At 39.3% G+C, this 21030-nt stretch overlaps 1 protein-coding gene across 4 annotated transcripts in view; it reads left to right on the top strand.

Annotated features, from left to right (window-relative positions):
- The first annotated feature begins 1071 nt into the window (after window positions 1-1071).
- The window catches only part of fndc3a (fibronectin type III domain containing 3A), a 74888-nt gene continuing 54929 nt past the window's right edge, over window positions 1072-21030 (top strand). Inside the window, exons 1-2 of one of the 4 annotated variants that reach the window (XM_053687153.1) lie at window positions 1072-2380; window positions 17416-17551. In XM_053687153.1, the coding sequence (XP_053543128.1) occupies window positions 17432-17551 (120 nt within the window). In that variant the 5' untranslated portion in view covers window positions 1072-2380; window positions 17416-17431. Of the gene's footprint in view, window positions 2385-17415; window positions 17552-21030 lie in introns of all 4 variants that reach the window. The other 3 variants (XM_017490855.3, XM_017490854.3, XM_017490853.3) reach the window with 3 other exon arrangements.

Genomic DNA, 21030 nt, shown 5'->3' with positions numbered 1-21030 from the left:
TATGTTTGAGTTGAGAGTGTATGCAATAGTATATGTAGCAAATGTATGCACTACTATAATATCCACTTTAAACTGGCCAACTTGCTTATTTCTTCTACTTGAAGCGTACATTTTGTGGGGTAATAAAATATTATAAATGCAGTAAAGTATTAGATTAATTAGAAGATCACAATTCCAAGGACTTCAGTGACAGTGGTAAAGAATTAACTTAATCAGTAGACAAATTTATACCACTTACTGATAGGACTGTGAAAGCATCTGATGTATCCTCAGTGCCTATGTAAGGATGAGTGGTATAGAAAATGAATTCATAAATATAGCTTATTCTTCTGACTATTAGCTACCTGCTGCACCACCCTGCCACCTCACAGCTCCAGGGTCCTCAGTTCAATCCTGAGGTTGTGTTACTGTCTGAGTGGATTTTCACATGTTCTCTCCAGTGACTATGTGGGTTTCCTGCGGGTTCTTCGTTCTCCTCCCACCTTCCAAAAACATGCTGGTAGGTGGGTTAGATATGCTAAAATTGGTCCTAGGTGTAAATGTGTACCTTTGTACATGGCGCCTTGTAATAGACTGGTGTCCTATCCAGAGTGTATCACCACCTCACGCCCAGTGTTGTTGGGATACACTCTAGATTTTTTTTTTTTTACTACACTGTATATCTTTGTTGTCGTGGTGGTACCATCACTCAACTTGTTTTGTACCGTTAATATACTTTTTATTTTCACCTAGAAATGTACATGTAGTGTAAGTATATAATATAGTGTAAGATACATACTAAAGGACAGAGGTGGGACCAAGTCATTCTTTTGCAAGTCACAAATAAGTCTCAAACCTCAGCCTTCAAGTCCCAAGTCAGGACTGATAAGTCTAAGTGTTAAGTTATTTGTCCGATACCAGTCAAAACCAAAATTTGAACCCTGCACTGGCTGATTTCCTCTCGTCCGAGCTCGGGAAGAAGTCACACTGACACCATCGTTCAGTGAAAGCTAGTTTAATGATAAAGAAAGCATTGTGTATATATACACACAAAGAAATATTGATAAAGAACGATAAATGTCAATTGGAACAATTCACAGATAAAATCAAAACATCTATTATGTATGTTCGAGTGACATAAGAACTACAAGACATCTAGTCTATCAGATAGTAAGAGAAGAAGAAGAACTGAAAGTGCGAGAGAGACAGCGGGAGAGAGGACGAAAGGCAGGGTGATTAGGAATGCTCAAAACAACACATACCAAGAACACAAAACAATTTGGTTCCGGTACATCATGACCCGAACTAGAGACCTTCAGTACTGAGACACAGAGATTATGCCTGAAACTTATCACCAAGTCAAGTTAAAAGTCCTTAACTTTAAGTTTCAAGTCCTGAACAAGTCATAATGTGCTCTTTAGCAAATTTTAGGTCAGAGAAATAATTGTAGAGTAAATTTACACAGATCATGCAGGCCAGGATAAAGTGATTACTGAAGATGATGATTGAATAGATGGATGATGATGATGATGATGATGACGATGATGATGAGTTGTAGTAGTAGTAGTAGTAGTAGACTGATCTACTGTATATTCAAGACTTTTATGAGCTGCAGTGTATTTAGTATCTCCCACGTGAACTCAGTATTAAGTTGGTTTTAACACTATGCTTACCAGATAAACGAATAACTTCAAATATTAAGATTGAATCAAACATTAAATAGCAGAATATTTTTAACAGTTGCACATAATGTGCAAAAAACAACAACAAAAAACAAACAAAAAAGAGAAAACAACAACAACAACAACAACCAAACAGAGACGCTCGTGACATATTTAACAGAGGGGTCAGCTAAAGAGTTGCATGGCCGAGGCTTAAGCCGCTGATACGCATGCGCAGAGGATTGTGTACATTCTTGCTCGAGAAGCATAATGGCGGGCGTCCAAACGGTTAAAGAGCCCAGCTCACGTTCAGATGGAGGTTGAGTTGCAGAAGTAGAGTAACAGTTGGAAAAAGCGGTGGTTTATTTCTGAGATAACGACGTGTCCCTTGACCTTCTCTACTAGGGAAAGCACGTCAGTTATGTCTTCTTGTAGAACTGTGGGATTTTTTAAAGCTCGTCGAGCAAGCTAGCGAGTCTTATACTGAACTAATTTTATAGTGGAAGGCTTAGCTAATAGCAGTGAGACACGTAGATAAAGAGAGCTAGCTGGCTGCTTAGCTCGCCTGGTGTTTTGGAAAGCAGTTTGTTTCGAGCGATACAAGCTTCAAAAGAGGGGTTGAATAGTAATAATAATAATATATAATAATAAAAAACTAAACAAGACAACAACAACAACCCCTGAGTGTGCCTCCAGATATCCTCTGGTGAAAGAAGAGGAACGAGGAACAACTGCAGTGAGTGAGTACTGAGTGTTAGCGAGCTAGCGCGTTTGTTTACACAGCCTGTGTGACATTATTCATTTTAATAACGACAGAAAGTCGCATACTAGCTCCATTTTCTCTCATACTAACTCAGCTGCACATTGTAACGAGTTGTCAATGGGAATTTAGCTGGCTAGCTATCTGAAAACGTACCCGTAATCGCACACGTCAACGTTATCTGGATCCATTTAACTTAGCTTGCATAACTGTCTAACAGGCTATAAACTAACGGCACTGCATACACCAGCGTTCAGGGATCATTTAGTGGTCTTTCTGCATTAAATAAATAAAAGCAGTGTGTTTTAATTGAGCGCCTGCCCTATTGAATTACTCACTCGAGAAGTCAGATAGTGAACTAGCAATTGTGTTTGGTATATATTGTAAACGAAGGTGTTTGGCTGAGAGAAACTATTTAAAGATCCAGCCTCAGTCCTCTGTACTGTGTTGTGTGTATGTGTATTGAACTTTAAACTTTGTTATGTAAATGTGCTGTTATTCAGAAAAGCATCTAGATTTCAGGGTCGTATTGGAGAATGAAACACACTACACTCAAATTGAACAAACTCCCATTAGAAGAAAAAGAAGCGACAGCTTTATAGTCATTTTGACGAGGTTTTGTTTGGCAGTCATTCCTCCTAAGCAGCTCTCAGCAGTAATAAACACAGCAATATAACTATAGTACGTTTTTTATTCTGCTGTGTATTTTAACAATAAATAAATCCACCAGGTCTCACACACTCCTGGATGCTCGACACTTTGAGTTACAAAAGGACCTTTTGAGAAAATGTGAGCCTTTTTTTTTTTTTTTTGGTAGGAATTTCATACAAAAGCGTCCAAGATTTGTGTGTTTTGGTATTTTGGTACGTCGGATATTATTTTTCAGGTCACGTTAATCAGTCCTGAATCACATTTTATCATTAGAACAACTGGATGTGCTGTGTAGACCTCGGGGTTTTATATTCGGGGCTTGTTTAACTATAGAAAATAGTTTGTCTTGTCTTGGTTTTCACGAATGGTTCAGATTTCTGGACAGTATTTCCTAGACCTAAATTCCAAAAGCGAGCAAACTGTGCGTTTTTTTTTTTTTTATGCACCGGATATTTTATACCGCTGTCTGGTTTTGTCCGCTTTACTTCTCACGGCTGAAAAGTTGTATACTGCAGCTATTTGACTTTTTAGCCTTTTGTGTCTGTTGTGCTCCAGTGCTGGTGTAACGCCTCACCGCTTTGCCACATACTTGTGCTTCAACCGACACAGTGTCCATTTGTTTCTTTTCTGAGTCTCCGCATTGTGCGTGGAGCAGTAGGCTTTTGTGTATGCATGGCAGATTGGGTTGCACTTAATCCTTCTGAATATAAGCAGGCCGTGATTTGGCCCATAGCCGGATTGCGATGAGAACTTCAGCTGCACCGCCACGTCTGCAGGAGTGAGATTAATGATGCCTAACCTCATAGGTTTGGTGTGTTGGGGCATGAGCAGCTGAAGTCCTACACTGGAGTAAAGGTGGAAGTAAAGGCAGCTTGGTCCTCGCTGGTTGAAGTGTGCTCATTTCGAATGACGAATGATACGCGTCAAGCCGTATGTGGATCTGAAAAGATAAATCTCAAGCAGGGTAATGTGAAATTAGTGCCGTATCTAATTTCAGAGAGACTTGTGAGACGGTATTAGTATAATGCCCCAGCATTGGCTTGAGCAGTGCTTGTGTTATTGATACTGATAAGAGCCTGATGTTGATATCAGTATTGTTTCGTCTCCAAGTAAAACTATTGGGACAAATATTCTGTGAAGGTTCTACTGCCAGATAAAACCAAAATAGAGCATTTTGGCACTAAACACAAGAGTTGGTTTTGGCGCATACAGAGAGGTAGCCATATGGAAAAGTACCTCATGCCCACAGTTAAATATGGCTCTTTAATGTTTTGGGGCTGTTTTTCTGCCAGAAGACCTGGACATTTTGTTAGGATACCTGGCATGATGGACTCGATCAAATATCAACAGATATTAAATGAAAACCTGACTGCGTCTGCCAGAAAGCTTAAAATGGGCCGTGGTTGGATCTTCCAGCAGGACAATGATCCAAAATGCATCAAAATCAACACAACAATGATTTACTGACCACTAGTTCCTGCCATGGCCATCCCCGTCCCCTGACGTGAACCCCATAGAAAACCTGTGGGGTGAAGTGAAGAGAGTCCACCAGCATGGACCTCGAAATTTGAAGGATCTGGAGAGATTCTGTATGGAGGAACGGTCTCAGATCCCTTGCCATGTTTTCTCCAACCTCATCAGGCATTATAGGAGAAGCCTCAGAAATGTTCTCTTCGTAATGGGATCGAGCACACTTTTGGTTAATCAGTACCCTTGAATCATCAAAAGATTTATTTGTGAGATTTCAGTGCAGTTTATTAGCAGGTAACTGCATGCAAATGTCAGCTGTATCACAGAAAAAAGTTGTGATCACATTTAAATAGCCAATCAATTCTGTATTTCACTGATTTTTATTTTAGAAAGGAGATTAGTAATTTATTTGTCAGATATGAGAGGAACTGTTGCACAAAACAGCTGTACTGCAGTGTTTAACGTGAACAATGTCATTTTTCACTGTCCTCAATAAAGGTTGTAGCTGGTTTATAGGGGTTCTGGCTTTATTCTTAGTAATTTCTTAGTTCCTGTTTTATTTGTTTAATTCAATTAACCATGCAGCTGTGATCTCTGTAGATGGACTGGGTTTTTTTATTTTAGTGTATTTTTGACATTAAAAAAAATGATTAGAAGGAAATTAAGTTGTTAGTTTTAAGTCCCCCCCCCCCCCCCCCCCCCCCACACATTGTTTTTAACCATTATCCGTACTGTATTTGTGAAAGAAAGCTGCCAACACTGACAGTACTTGGTCAAAAGTCTGTTCATTTCACCAAATAACATGTTTGGGATTTAACGAAAATGATATGTGGATTAACTTTCTGAACACGGTGAAATACATATGCAATTAGTTTGAAAATGCAACCAAAGGACATACAGGAGAACCACTTTCTAATAATAGAGAATTTCTTGATTTATTTTGCCGTCAGATTTTCAGTCACTGTCTTTGTCTGGTTCTCGCACTACACTGCAGGAACAGGGGAGAAAACTATTTCTGTCTGGGACAGTTGAGGGAAATGCCACATAACCCGCAGGTGTTTGGAGAAAAGGCTACCGAAGGCTGTGTTGACACTTGATGGGGTTTTTTTTTTTTTGTTTTTTTTTTTTTTTTTTTGAAGCGGTCAGCACCTGTTTTATATAATGCTCCCACTGAGTATTCCATGTTTTCAAAAACGCAGTGGGCATCTTTTGTGTCACTTTGGGACAGCGTTTAAATTTTTTTTGTGTGTGTGTGTGTATGTATATATATATATATATATATATATAGAGTATATAAAACGAAACACTTTGACCAGTGGTTAGAAAAAGACATTGTGTGAACACAGCCTAACTTTGTTTAGCTACCAAGCCATGATGCATTACTACCGTTAGTTCAGTCACGGTATCTTTATGTAACGGCAACTAACTGCCTTCGCTGGCTAACGTGACTTAATTCGGTACATGAATATCTATATAAGTTAACTAGGTTGGCAGTTACTTTAGTTGTAAAATAGGCTACATTTAATTATATCTTTTCTCTATCTACTATCACTATTGTTAACATCCACAAAAATTACTCCCTGACCAAAAAAAAAGTTTGTACTTCATTCATTCTTTGTTTTTGTCTTGCTACCGAGTCGATGGTTGTAATCACCATCCCGTGTTGACTGTACAGAGAAATACCCAGTCAGCTGTTTGTTTAGCATGGCCATGAGTTTCTATCACACAAACACTGATAATTGATTGTTAGGTCAGGCCTGTTACCAGTTTACCTTTCCATTTGAGATCAAACCACCTTTTATTTTTATTTATTTTATTTATTTAATTATTTATTTATTTTCGTCACTGCATAGAAGACTCACCATTGTTTTTATGTTTGTTCTGATGTCACCTAAATGCCTTTTTATGTTTAGTCAGCATAAGGCGCTTCGCAGAAACACTTGGGTGCCTCGCCTAAGCTTTTGTATGGTAGGGAAAACCCTGAATGCACTTCATTAGATTGCTATATGTTTTTAAATTGTCAGCTACTACTACTATTATTTATTTATTTATTTGTTTGTTTATTTATTTATTTTAAGCTGGGTCACCAGTCAACCAAAACACCAGCCTGGGCAGCACATTGGGTCTTTTACTTGTGTGTTCACTTATGAATTTATGATTTGTCCAGCGCTGCCAGTTTTGGGGTTCTTTTGATTTAACACCCATGCTTATTATAATTAACTCCAGCATGAGTTAAATCAGGCTTATAGGAACAGACATGTAACTGTGCAATGTGGGTTCTCTTCAGTTTCTGAGTTTGACAGTCCAGGTTCGTTCGTTCGTGTGTGTGTGTGTGTGTGTGTGTGTGTGTGTGTGTACAATTCAAAGTCTGAGCTGCATTTATGTGCCTTGCTATGGCGTGCGTAGGACTAAAGTTCAACCAGATGTACAGAGCAAAATGATCGAAAAAAGCTACTGAAACTGTGTACTGAGAAACCAAAAAGCACTCAGGGTTGTTTAATCAATGAAACTGAAAACCTAATAATAAAGTGAAGAAAGCGGTTCAGTTTTGTATTTCTGGAAAGTGTATTTTTCTGTCACTGCCAATTATTGTGCATGGGAACAGTGTGTAGTCGTCTTTTAGTAATTAGTACTTTCAAACCAGTGAAATCTAAGCTACATTTCTTGTGATTAATGTTCATGGGGAAAAATATTGTATAGCTCGTTGTGCTTTCAGGAGTGGCGTATCTACATCACCATGCTTATCTGATTCAGCCTAGACATCACTTTATTTAAAATACATTTTTCATTTTTGGCTCGGGCTTTACTGAGCAGTTGGGTGGTAGGTAGGTGATATAACTAACAATGCACCTATAAAGTTAACACAAACACATCAAACGTAATTATATAATTAATAACATTTTTAGCTTTTTGGGTACACAGCTGTTTTTATGTTTGATTTGATCTTTTTTATTTATTTCATTTTATTATTTCTTTTTATTTATTTACTTCCATTTGTTCAAACTTTTATCTTCTGGTCAGGGCAGAAGTGTTTTGTGCTTTTAAAAAATGTTTCCTCTCCACAAGGGAATTTTTGGCTGTTCTTCTTTCGTCTGTTGATTAGCAGATGTGTTCATGGGTCATCTTTCTTTTTATTTCATTCTCGTTTTACTATTTTCTATTTCCCCACCCACATAGGCTTAGGTTTTTCTTTCAGTGTAATTTCTGGTAAAATTAGGAAGGAAGCTGTGCGGATTTGAGATTGTCAAATGGCTGATGTAGGGTTGTGTGTAGCCAGAGTTTGTGTGTGTGTGTGTGTGTGTGTGTGTGTGTGTGTGTGTGTGTGTGTGTGTGTGTGTTTTGTGTTTTTTTTTCTTTTTCTTTTCTCTTTCTGGTCTAGAGAATGTCATTTTAAGGGTAGGGTTCATCCTTTATCATGCAGTTCCAAAGAAAGTTGTCATCACAGAAACCTGGGAAAGCCCTTGCAGCATACTTGGAGATTTCCCCTGACTGTATTGCACTGTAAAGCTCAAATAATCAGGTTTAGGCAAATGTAATACAACATGTTTAATTATTTATTTTTTTAAGTTGAGCTGTGACAAATAACCTGGAAAACATGTGCATTGTATTGACAGTAAAACTCATTTCTACTAAAATGAGTTAAGTATGATAGTGGGCGAATGGGGTGAGGTGTATGAAAGATTAACATGATGACTATACAAATTCAGATCATGGTTTTCTGCTTATAGCTGAACTTAACACACTGGAGCAGAGAATGTAGTTGTCATTTTGTTTAGGGAATGGGTGAGAATAAAACTGTAATGTTAAGAGGATTTCAGTGCTCTTAGATTTGTTTGCAGTTGTCTACCCTGATTTGATCAGATATACAAACTGGAGATTTAAGGGTATTATTGTTTTTGTTAGTATATAAAAAGCTAAGTAGGACTCACGGTATTTAGTGGTTAGCATGTTGGCCTCACACCTCCAGGGTTGAGGTTGGATTATCCCCGCTGCCCTGTGTGTGTGGAGTTTGCATGTTCTCCCTGTGCTGCGGGGGTTTCCTCTGGGTTTCCTCACATGGTAGGTTGGCATGTACAAAGTGTCCGTAGTGTATGAATGGGTGTGAATGTGTATGGGATTGTGCCCTGCGATGGTTTGGAACCACACCTTGTGCCCGAAGCTCCCTGTTATAGTCTCTAGGGTCCCCGTGACCCTGTAGGACAAGCGCTATAGAAAATCGATGGTTGGATAAACAGCTAAGTACAGTCAAGTAGTACTGAAGTAAGTAAGTGTTTGTGTGTGTGTGTACATATAAGTAACAGCAACAGAAAAGTGTTCGCCTTATTGTAGGGAGATCACAAGACAATATCCAGGAGTCTAGAGAGCAAAATGGTGGGAGCAATGTCATACTCTCTCTCCCCGGTCAATCACACTGACACTGAGCCATTCGTGGGTGTCTGTGAGCTCATGTATGTGGAAGAGCGTACATAGCACTTTCCTCTGAATGCCAAATTCAAAGATGGACGTCTGGCTTCACGTGTCTCAGAAGGAAGCACGTTATCCTTTACCCCTATGCTATTAACGTAAATAATTTCCTAATGATCCAAACTACATAATATTGAAATATTCTATATGACTATATGACTGTATTTGTAAAAACAGGTAACCATGAGTATTTGTATAAATATTCTGTTACCTGCTCAGTGTGGAAATGAACATGTTTGGCATTCAGAAATGGGGGAAAACAGCTGCCTGCTGTGGTGTTTGGCAGATGTGTTGGTCTTTTCATGATTTAAAAAAAGAAAAGCAGAACAGGCTTGGATAGACTACGAACCATATCAGTCACTCACAGCATGTGTATATTAAGCGTCCCCCTATTACAAACTATGCAAAAGGCCTTATGTTTTTTTTTTCTTTTTTTATTACCATTTGTCTTTATAACCACTAAGCTTTTTTTGCATATTGATCAAGAAACTGCATTTAAAAGAATGTTTATAAATTTGAAGTTTGTTCCTGTCAATAAACATGGTAAATATTGTGAAATGGATGGCTCATGGAAGTCCTTTAGCAAGCTAGAACTATTAACCGTAGGAAGAACTCTTGAGTAACTTTCTCCTAAAAATATCGAGTTGGATGTACAGTGATGTGAAAAAGTATTGAACATGTCTGTCTGATTTCTTCTGTTTTTCCAATCTGAGTAAACACAAAATGAAGTTTTTAAATGGTGATATTTATTGAAGCAAAAAAAGTTATCCAATACCAACTGGGCCTGTGTGAAAATGTATTTGCCCCCATAATTACTAGACACTGGACTAGCTAGCTGGCTGGACTAGACACAACCAGGCCTGATTACTGCAAACCCAGTTTAATCAAAGCAGCACTTAAATAGAACTTTTCAACAGCATGAAGTTTTAGCCAGTAACACGCTATGCCAAAATTGAATGAAATTCCTGAAATGATGAGGAAGATGGGGATTTAAATACATCAGTCTAGGAACAAAGCTATTTCAAAGGCTCTGGGATGCCAAAGGACCACAGTGAAAGCCATTATCTCCAAATGGAAAAACTCGGCAGCTTTCCAAAATTCCTCAGGAGCATAGCAAAGACTCATCCAGGAAGGCACAAAAGAGCCAAGGACATCATCAAAGGACCTACAGGCCTCTTGCATCAATAAAGGTCACTGTTCATGACTCCACTATCAGAAAGACACTGGGGGGGGGGATGGCTTTCATGGAAGAGCGGCGAGGTGAAAACCACTGCTAACCCAGAAGAACATTAAGGCTCCTCTGAATTTTGTCAAAACACACCTTGATGATCCTCAAATCTTTTGGGAGAATGTTCTGTGGATTGATGAGTCAAGTGAGAGGAGCAGAGGAGTAAATCCTAGTGCTAGAAGTAAGTGAAAGACTGATCTCCAGTTATCTGTAGTGTTTGCTTGCAGTTATTGCTGTTAAAGGTGATACAACCAGATTTTATGTTTAAGGGGGCAATTAGTTTTTCACATTGGTGATAGGTGTTGCATAACTTTTTTTGCTTCAATAAAAAAATAATAATGGATTAGAATCTGTATTGTGTGTTTACTCAGGTGGCCTTTGTTTTAGATTGTATTTTGTTTGAAGATCTAAAACTACTTAGTATGAGATCTACACAAAACCAGAAGAGTAAGCTTTTTCACAGCACCGTATTTGTTTGGTAGGTATATGTTACACACTGTACAGGGAGAAAAGATAGAAAAAGAAAATCATTAGTTGATGTGTGATTCATTAGATAAAATAATTAATTTAAAATGATCAAATGGCACAAAGTCTAGCTTTTCCCATGAGACTGTGCTTTGTAATATCATTTCATCTTTTGTTTAGAGTTTAGTTGCCAATAGAGGGTAAAAACAACCTTTTATTCCTGTGTAGCTAATTCCCAGTGCAGTCTTTGCCTTATTGCAAGCCAGCAGTGCCAGGCTAGGTGATGAAGAGCTGGCAGCCTTCTTCCTCATGAGCCTCTTTTGAAGTAGTAACTCAGGTCTGTTAACAATTTTGTGGCTTTACACAAACACAGATAACCTGTAGGTCCAGATGACATGCAGCTGAGTGTTTGTTGCTCTGGCTTTCTAACACCTGCAAACTATTAACCATTTTCTCTTTCTCTCTCTGCATTCCTGTTTTCTCTCTGGCCTGTAATACCCTCATGCTTGTGGAATTGAGGGTTGTGTGGGTGGTGTTGAGTACTGTGACATTGCAAACGAAAACCCTTGTGTGTGACCAAACAGGGGTCGGGAGACAGCTCATGTCATCACCACTTGAAATAATTGCAGCTGACTCAGAGGCGTAGCATATGAACCTGGCTGTCAGTGCACCTTCTCCTCTCTCTCACTTTCCTCAAGTCTTAATAAGAAGTCGTGTTCGCGCTCTGGCCTCTTGCTTCTTGGAGAACAGATTTGGACACCGAGGCAACACCCCATTGCTTACGTCATGTGGCCGTGAGTCTGAGAGGGACAGTGAGAGCAGGAGTGCACTTTGTGCACTAACTACCTCCTCTAGCACTCTTGTGTTTTGACCTCCAATGTGAGAATGACGGAGGAATGCGTAATATGGGCAGTATTACTCAATCTTCTATACCACAGTGATGTAGAACTCAAATCTGAGGATTTTGATCCATTTTCTTTAACTGCAGCTTGGACAGTAGCTCCAGTTTTAGCTCAAATGTTAGGATTACATCACTGCGCCAGTTCTAATACGTTATCGTTTCTATAGCGACTCATACTTCGTGTTATGCAGACTCTACACATAATCTAAGGCTATTTTTAAATGGATTTTATTAATTGTTTATTTAGGAAAGAAAAATATATCATCTTTGACATGAAGTTTTTTGTAAGAAGACTTTTATACAGTATAAAATTTTGTAGAAGGAGTCTCCAGTGTCAGCGCTTTGTAATAGTCAGTATGTTTTCTGATGGGAGAGTCTTCAGGATTGAGAACTTTGCACTTTCTGGATTCTCAGTAACATGGGGCGGCTGTGGCTCAGGTGGTAGAGCGGGTTGTCCACTAATCGTAGTGTTGGCGGCTCGATTCCCGGCTCGCGTGACTCCACATGCCAAAGTGTCCCAAGACACTGAACCCCAAGTTGCTCCCGATGGCAAGTTCATGCCTTGCATGGCAGCTCTGCTACCATTGGGGGGGGTGTGTGTGTGTGTGTGTGTGTGTGTGTGTGTGAATGGGTGAATGAGACACTGCGTAAAGTGCTTTGGCTAAAAGCAGACCATTTACACGTGAGGGTGTAACCTGGCCCTGGGTATTAGGGGCAAAGAGCTTTTTTTCTTTTGCCCCAAATAATTCTGCACTTGGAGCAGTTTGTCAGTAAAAGAAGTCAGCAGTGTCATAGTTTTGTATCTTCAGTGAATTTTTGCATTTGCAAGCAATTACATGCAAGAAGAAAATGCATGGACACAGTTTATGTAGAAATATGTTTTTAGTGGGGTTTTTTTTTTTTTTTTTTTTTTTAATGTCATTGTGGGGTTTTTAAAAAATGTAATTTTTAAAAAAATATAGATTAACAGTCTAGCTAATGCCCCTGGTAACATGACAAGCATCAAACTTTGTCTTAGTAACTCTGAGAGGGGATAAAATTGAGGCTGATAAGAGAGACTGTACAGCTGCTATAGTGAAAGTGATGACAGGAACTAACTTTCCTCGTGTTAAATATTACTAACCATCTGTGGCTAAAATGTATGTTCTATTTAAAATGCTTGATATTCATTAATGAATGTAAAAATTGCAATTGTCTGTGGTATAAGAGGAATAAGACAATGTTTGATGTGCTGTCCTAGGAAAACAATCACCTTCAGGATGGTAACAGTAACTCCACAGCACCCCGTTGTGGATAAAATCCCTATGACACTACGGCCCATTGTGTTCTGTTCCTTATATAAGTATTACTGTTCTGACTGTGTGTGGTGCGTTTGTGTACTGGCTCTTATTCCAACCCTCTCTTTGTTTTGTTTTGTATTTTTTCTACATCTATCCTACAGTCGTCTGTGATCATATATTGGAAAGTTTCAGCGTATATCACTGTTAGCTCATTTCGCAGCTTTGTGTTGTGATTGTATTTCGCTTCACTTGTAAGCTGCCTTGGAAAAAAGCGTCTGACAAAGGAGTAAACGTCTTTAGGTCTATGAACGCACACTCCTACACACAAGTCAGTCATTTTCTTACAGATGACAAAATAACAATAGGCCTAACAAGGCAATATTTAGGACCTTCATTCTTTTTGTGTAAACAGACTTTTCCATAGATGTAGACATTTCATAGATGACTTGTTTTGAGAGAAGTGGAATCGATGAGCGTGTTAAACCTCGTGGCTCTTCCGAAGCGTTTAGGTAAACCAGGTCCAAGCTTTTTGATGTTTAGGTAATGCTGCCGTGATCTGTGTCTGAATCACAGAGATGGGAGTGTCTGTACTATGTATATATCTATGTAAAGGATAATCCATTTAATGCACAAATGCATGGAGTGCATGAAAATCATGTAACACACCTAGCTGTGGTTTGTCCTGCTCATACAATGGTCACTTGCATGCAATGACATGTTAAAGCTGTCCTTAATGTAATGCAAAATTTGACTGAAAGGATAAAAATAACAAAATTAATAGATATTTACAGGTCATTACATCTAGAATTCGGCTCACTGTAAATCATACACAGATAAAGTAGCGCAATAAGATTACATATCTTTGAATGAATTATAATAAAGAGAGCGATGGTGTGTGAATGACCTGCGTCTGTGCCCCATCTCTACTAATAACGACGCTGTGAGTTTAACTACTGTATGTAGCTGTAACTGTGTGTTACTATGGTTGCAGCTGTTTACAGGCAGCGCATTAACTTAGAACTGTGATTTAAATTGACTGGAATTACCTGTGCATTACACGGTTTGAATGCTCACCTTCCAGCCAATCGGAATCGAGTATTCAGACAGACCATGGTATAAGCCTGGTTGTCGCAGTAAAAAGTGCATATATACTACATGCACCTCACTTTAATGCAAACTGCTTGTTTTGAACCTTACTGTAAGATCTTGTTAGTTTATGACAGAGGTTCTCAAACTTTTGTAACTAAAGCCCCCAAGCCTTCCCGATCATGTGGCACCCCCTCCTCCATATTGGAGGAGACCAGGCATAATGATTATTTATTCTGTATAAAATATCTACATATATCGATGTTATCCATGACCTTTTTAAATCTCCGGTTCTCAGCCCTTCACTGAACAGAGCAGACACAGTGAGAGGTGAGTGTGCAGAGGAAAAGTAAGACCTCATGCTTGCAGGACAGTACCGGACACATTTGGAAAGTTGTAAGGTTTTTCAAAAAAGTTGCCAGATTTCAGGTGCCCTTTTTTTTTCTCTCCCCCCCCCCCCCCCCCCCCCCTTTTTTTTTTGGGCACAAAAGTCGCTAAAGGGGTCTGAAAGGCAGGCTAAGCTCTGCCTCTCTGCAGCAAAAAGAAAATACAGGGGGAGAGGGAACACAGGGTTTTTCATTTAGCACATTCTATTTGAAAAGCAATAAAATATACCGAGTACCCAAATGATGCCCTGTCTGTGTTTTAATTTTTTTTATTTTTCTTTCTTGAAAACAATTTGTGGCCCTCTTCTGATCTCTCCACGCCCCCCTGGTTGAGAATCACTGCTTTATTATAAGCATTTGAGCAGTAGTATGTCACATGACCATAACAGCTTTGCCTGCGCTAGGCAAACAACCTGGCTTCGATACAAACCCCAGGAGGGAAGTCTTGTTAAACGTCATCCATATTTTTTTATTGTTCTGAGTTTTAAACTTGGTTTCATTTTTGTGGGAAACGATAGAGTTTCCTGGAAGTGTCTATACTGAAGCATAAAACCTCTCTTCCCACAGGAGTAGATGGGGTGTGGTGTGTGGGTTTTTTTTTTTTTTTTTTTTTCCCCCGTCAATTTAAGTTCATTATATATTACCTGGAATTATTTCTACTGGTCATTTTTATAGACGATAAAATACGGTCTAATCTTTTAAGATGCAGTCACGTAGAAAATGACTGATGTGATGGATTTGGATGGGACTGAAATCCCTGAGATTCTTTGGTAATTACTGCATTACCCCACCTCCCCATGCAAAACTAGTCCAAAAATAGGACTTTAGTGGGATTCATTCTTACACTCATCACCCCTGACACTTAAGCAGGGGGCTGGCTGATTAAACTGATCACCATCAGCTCTGTTAATGCATGCGCCAGATACTAATTAGCTTCAAGGACACATGCCATTTCCTACTTATTAGCTCCCTGTCTATGATTCACTGCAAGTCTGATCAATCAGAGACCGCTCAGGAGTGTGTGTGTGTGTGTGTGTGTGTGTGTGTGTGTGTGCGTGCACGCTTTGTAGTCACCGGATCCATACTGTGACTGATGGGCTTTTATTTGCATTATATTGAATCCGTGTGGTGGTTCTGGTGGTATACATGTGACAGGGAGAATAAAAAAAGATTTCTTTGTGCTGTTTCACGTCACCCAGGCAGCTCAGTCCTTAAATACAATGAGTCAGGCTATAAATAAGCTCTGTTGCACACAACTGTGTTAAAAGGGTGCACTGGGTGAAGAATAAGTGACGTTTGTTGTGCAGATTATTCAGTATTTAACCTCAGTTCACGCCAGGAAGGTAAATGAACTACGTAAATGGTTTATAAAAGAAAAAAAGTGTTTATAAACTGTTGGAGTTTGGATGCTGCCGTTTTACTCAGGCTACATCCACATTAATCCAGATAAATCTGAAAACGCCTCTCTCTCTCTCTCCACGTTTTGGCCTTCCGCTCACCCCGAGACAGCGAAAACATAGCTTTTCATAAATGCTGTTAGAAGTGGATGAATTTGACAGCGCTGGTTTTGCGTCGTTCTGTGTGTTGTGTGGACTGAGAAAAGCGAGATATTTGAAAATGATGTATTTTGTCATGTGACCCATTTAGCTCAAAACAAAGAAGACGGTGGACGATATTGTACTGCCAGTGTAGACAGAGAGCGTTTTAAATAAATAAATAAATAAATAAATAAATCTGTTTTCAGATCTATCCGGATTCATTTCGGCTTAGCCTCAGGGTTTAACTTTACATTCCCGCTCTTTAATTAAACACAGAAGTTAGTCTTGAGTTTGAGTTAGTAAAAAATGCAATTCTTCAAATAATCTCTAAATGTAGCTTTATTATTTTAATGTGAGGTTATTTTGCATATTGCAGCACTTGGCATATGACACTTGACTGCTGTGAGTATTTTCAAATGACTGCATGCCCCAAAGGGTTTGATTCCTCTTAAACCATAGTAATTTGCCAACGCTAGCTGGCTAATTTATACTGCTGTTAAACAAGCCTTGGATTTTCTGGTACATTTTGATAGTTTTGAGATTTTGAGATCAGGCTAGTGAGCACTTAACCAGTTTACTAGCCGTGTGTTAACATTACAGAGCAGTACTGCGTAATAGTAGTGAGCAATATGAGGAAACATTGATCTTTGCATTCTGACATATTAACATAGCTCTGATTCTTCCTTTTTTTTTTTTTTCTTTTTTTTTAATTAAACATAACTTGACGCTCAATCCTACTCTGTATTATGCACTGTTGACTCTTAGCATTTTGTCTTGGTGTGTTTGGAAGAACAGGAGCATAACTGTCTGTTTCAGGTTGCATCTTTGTGAATATTCAAAGTATTTTATTTATATATATATATATAAGTCTGTAAGGGTAAAGGTGTAGACATGCTCTTTGAATAAAACCATCCAACAATATATTAGTCAGTGTAGATTGAGTTTTCCTTGTACCTATAGGGGTACTTTATGTACCTCAAAAGGACTACAGCAAACTTGACTTGGAAACAACGTTAATATTTGGTGTGACATAAAAAGAGTAGTCTCAGGTACACTTTCTATACTTTTCTAAGGAAATGAGCTGTAAGTTTTATTGAGCATCTTGCAGAACCAGACACGGTTCATCTGGAGACTGACTGTTGCACTTGCTTCTTATTTTTGCAGCAAAACCCTGTAGCCATCATTTAAGTTTTTTGTCTGAAAAGTGTCTCTTATAATATGCTGCTTTTATTTACTGACATAAATTGTTTTTTTCTGTAACATTTAATTTTGTGCTAGAAAACTACTGTTTGGGAATCTAGCATGTTTTTGTACTGGCTCATAAATAAAAAATCTGTAACAAAGTTTGTACTGAAAACAAAAATAGGGCACTTAAAACTTTTGCGCAGTACCGTAGATGGTTGAGAATTTTTCACCTGGATTAAAACACGTCAGTAATGATGGCCATTCCAACGTCAATGTATTGTTGTACAGTTGCTCTGAGGTCTTTTATGTCCAAGTACATACAGTATAACTGACTTGACTGTGTGTCCTGTGCCTCCTCTAGGTTGAATGAAGGAGTCATGGCTGAACACACCCCTCCACTGGAGTCCAGCCAGTTACTCAGCCAAGATCTGCCACTCCTCACACCACCACCTCCTCAACCTCAACCCAGCATGGTCAACGGAGACGGTTCCCAGCAAGTAGGCACGCCAGGGTCTGATTTGCAGACAGCTAAGATTAATGACCCAGTTTGCATTCAGCATATTTTTATTGTCAGATGATCGTGTTTCGTTTTTGTTTGAAGAACGTTGCTCTGATTTCCACATTGTTCACTATTGCTAGTCTGAAAACACAGCATCAAAAAAACTTTTTTTTTTTGCTCATCTTATGAATAGAAAAGATGTTGAATAGGGTTGTTACAGTGTCACAGTGTATAATCAGACAGTTACCTCATCACTGACTTTCTCAAAATACCATTTAAAATGGATTTCTGTCTATTATCTACCTCTTCATTCTTTTTTAAAATTTATTTTATTATTTTTTTTTATATAAAATAATGCACCTGATCATGTTCCTTACTCCAGTTGTTCTAATCCCTTTCATGTACGGTTGTGACTCCCTCAAAACATCACCAACCCTCGCTCACCTCTGAGCAGGGGACACGACTGCACTAAAATCTCTTTGGCTGTGTATTATACTGCTGTATTAATATTCAGTGTATTATACTGAAAACGTTAAATTGCTAACCTGTGATGCCACTCATGTTCCTAACTTAATCATACACGTCGGCTCTCGGTGGTTAATGGTCTGCACTTGTGTAGTGCTTTTTTACCCTTAGCGGTTCTACAAAGCGCTGGGCACTGTTTCTGATTCACCCATTCTTACACACACACACCAGTTGCTGCAGAGCTGCCATCGGGAGCAACTTGGGGTTCAGTGTCTTGCCCAGGGACACTTCGGCATGTGGATACATGCCGCCAACCCTACGATTAGTGGACAACCCACTCTACCACCTGAGCCACAGCCGCCAATCAAACACACAGAACTTGCCATTGCTGACCATAACTCAACAATCATCCATTTTATGCTGAGCAACACTACAGACTACAATGATAGGGTTTTTTTTTTTTTGCTCTACTTATCCTTGCAGCCAGTCTCTGTTCAGCTTATTGTGATGACAATTTATGAAAAGTGTCTTAATTTTTATATATATATTTATATATTTATATATATATATATATATATATATATATATATATATATATATATATAATATATATATACACACACACACACACACACACACACACACACACACACACACACACACAGAGTGAATTGCAAAAAGATTTTAGCTCTATGCTTTACTGGACAGTAGCTAGAAAATCCCATCATGCCATTCTTCTGTACATTCTCATTATCATTACCTCATCATCCTTCTTCCCCTCTGTTAATTTGATCACTTGCTAAATGCAGTGACTTCATTTTCCGAGATTTCACAAGCAATCCAGAATCTCTGTCTAACCCCTCCTTTGTGGCTTTTTTCCTGAGCAAAGTATAAATATGTTGTTATTTCTTTTCCCCCCTCTTCCATCAGAGGAAATATGTGTACGCTGTCTGATGTGGTGTTGATTGTAAAAGGTTGCACCTCACACATCACGGGGCGGCTGTGGCTCAGGTGGTAGAGCGGGTTGTCCACTAATTGTAGGGTTGGCGGTTCGATTCCCGGCCCATGTGACTCCACATACCTTGGGCAAGACACTGAACCCCAAGTTGCTCCCGATGGCAAGTTAGCGCCTTGCATGGCAGCTCTGCTACCATTGGTGTGTGTGAATGGGTGAAAGAGACACAGTATAAAGCAATTTACGCCATAAGTGCGTCATTTACATTTACTGCTGGATTAGAATAGTAATTACCTCTCACTAGTCTGAACAGGCATTGCTATCTTGGTGTAAATTATAGAATATCTGTCGAGGAAGTCACGTGCATAGCTTAGTGCTGTGGCATTTAAGTAAGTGGCTTTGTGCCCTCCTTGTCAAACCATAGTCAAGGGTCCCTCTCCAGGTGTGAACTGTGCTGTATGTTGTCCACTAATGGTTTTGACAAGTGTGTGTCAGAGAGCGAGATAGTGCGTGGTAAAAATCAGGGCGCGATTAAGTGGAATGTTCTTGTGCATGGTAATATTTAAAGTGTGTGTAAAGCGATTGGGTGTGTGTGGCATGGTTGTAGACCGCCCGTGTGAGAAAATGGTATACTAGGAGAGCACCTGAAGGTGTTGTGAAGGTGCAGTTGATAAGAATGTAGTGTGATGGCTGATCCCACTGTCCGTGACCTTTTCTAGCTACACAATCACTCAGCCACCATCCTCCACCAACGCACTTGTTGCCCAGTGTGCTGCTTGGTATTAACACACCACTGGCCCATTACTCTTCAGCCAGATTAGAGTGGAAACTGGTGAGGCCAAATATCAGTGTTACGCAGGAGTCACTGCCTAGCAGCATAGCCATCGCTCTTTTACGAAAAACCAAGCGGAATATGCATGACGCGATTCACATTTTCCATTCATTTACCACCCCCTCCTTTTCCTTCTGTGCTCTTCTCTTTTCTCTGCCTGCCTGTTTGTCTGCAGCAGATTTTGACCCAGATGATTCAGACGCTATCAGACTTTTTTTTTTTTTTTTAACCTGATAGCCAAGGTACCCATCTGTTTACCCACTTGTAAAGATTGTAGAGATCAGAACCATTTTTTCCCCATTTCCTTTGTTTTGCAAGGGTCTACCTATCAGCCGTGATGCATGCCCTGTTATGTTTTTATTTTTTCCCCGCCTCACAGCTCATGATTTATACACTGCCTTGAAACGTTTTTATTTTGTGCTTGTGTACCTTTGGGGGTGTTAAGAATCACATCTAACCTAACAGTGTTGCGAGGAATGCACAATTGATATTTCTTGCGAATGGCAATGGCTGTTGCAATTGACATAAAAGCCCTACTTGAGTTTCATAACCCATTGCTAGCCTGGCCATTATTGCCACAACCTTGAGTGCAACCCAGACCTCATGCTTGCCTCTAGAAAGGTGTATCACAAAGCAAGGGTTCTTAGGATATCGAGACAGCTTTGGGTGTAACCCGGGCTTAGTGGTATCACAAAAGTGGTTCGATATCTAGGTAGCTCAATCACTATAGCAACCTGCTTCAGAGAAGATTGTTGTAAACCACAAAGTCTTAAATAGACCAAGCATTGTCCGTTTTAAGTCTTTAGTGTCCCTGCATCCGGAATCTCTCTCTCTCTATTCAATTCAATTTAATTTGTATAGCGCTTTTTACAATAGACATTGTCTCAAAGCAGCTTTACGGAAATATCAACATGGTATACAGAGATTAAAGGTGTGAATTTATCCCAACTGAGCAAGCCACTGAGTGGTGACAGTGGCAAGGAAAAACTCCCTAAGACGTTTTAAGAGGAAGAAACCTTGAGAGGAACCCGACTCAGAAGGGAACCCATCCTCATCTGGGTAACAACAGTTAGTGTGGAAAAAAAGCAAATAAAATTCATTTTTATTCGAATGAAGCCTGGCATTTTGTTGCCGTTATCTCCATGTGCTTCATTCAAAAGTCACACCCAAAGGATAAAATTGCAGGTTGGTCTAAAGTGTGATAAGACCATGATTTAGGTGACTG

Source organism: Ictalurus punctatus, chromosome 17 (assembly GCF_001660625.3).
Source record: "Ictalurus punctatus breed USDA103 chromosome 17, Coco_2.0, whole genome shotgun sequence".
Lineage (NCBI taxonomy): Eukaryota > Metazoa > Chordata > Actinopteri > Siluriformes > Ictaluridae > Ictalurus > Ictalurus punctatus.
Note: the sequence above shows the minus strand (reverse complement) of the source record. Positions and strands in the feature narration are given on the sequence as shown.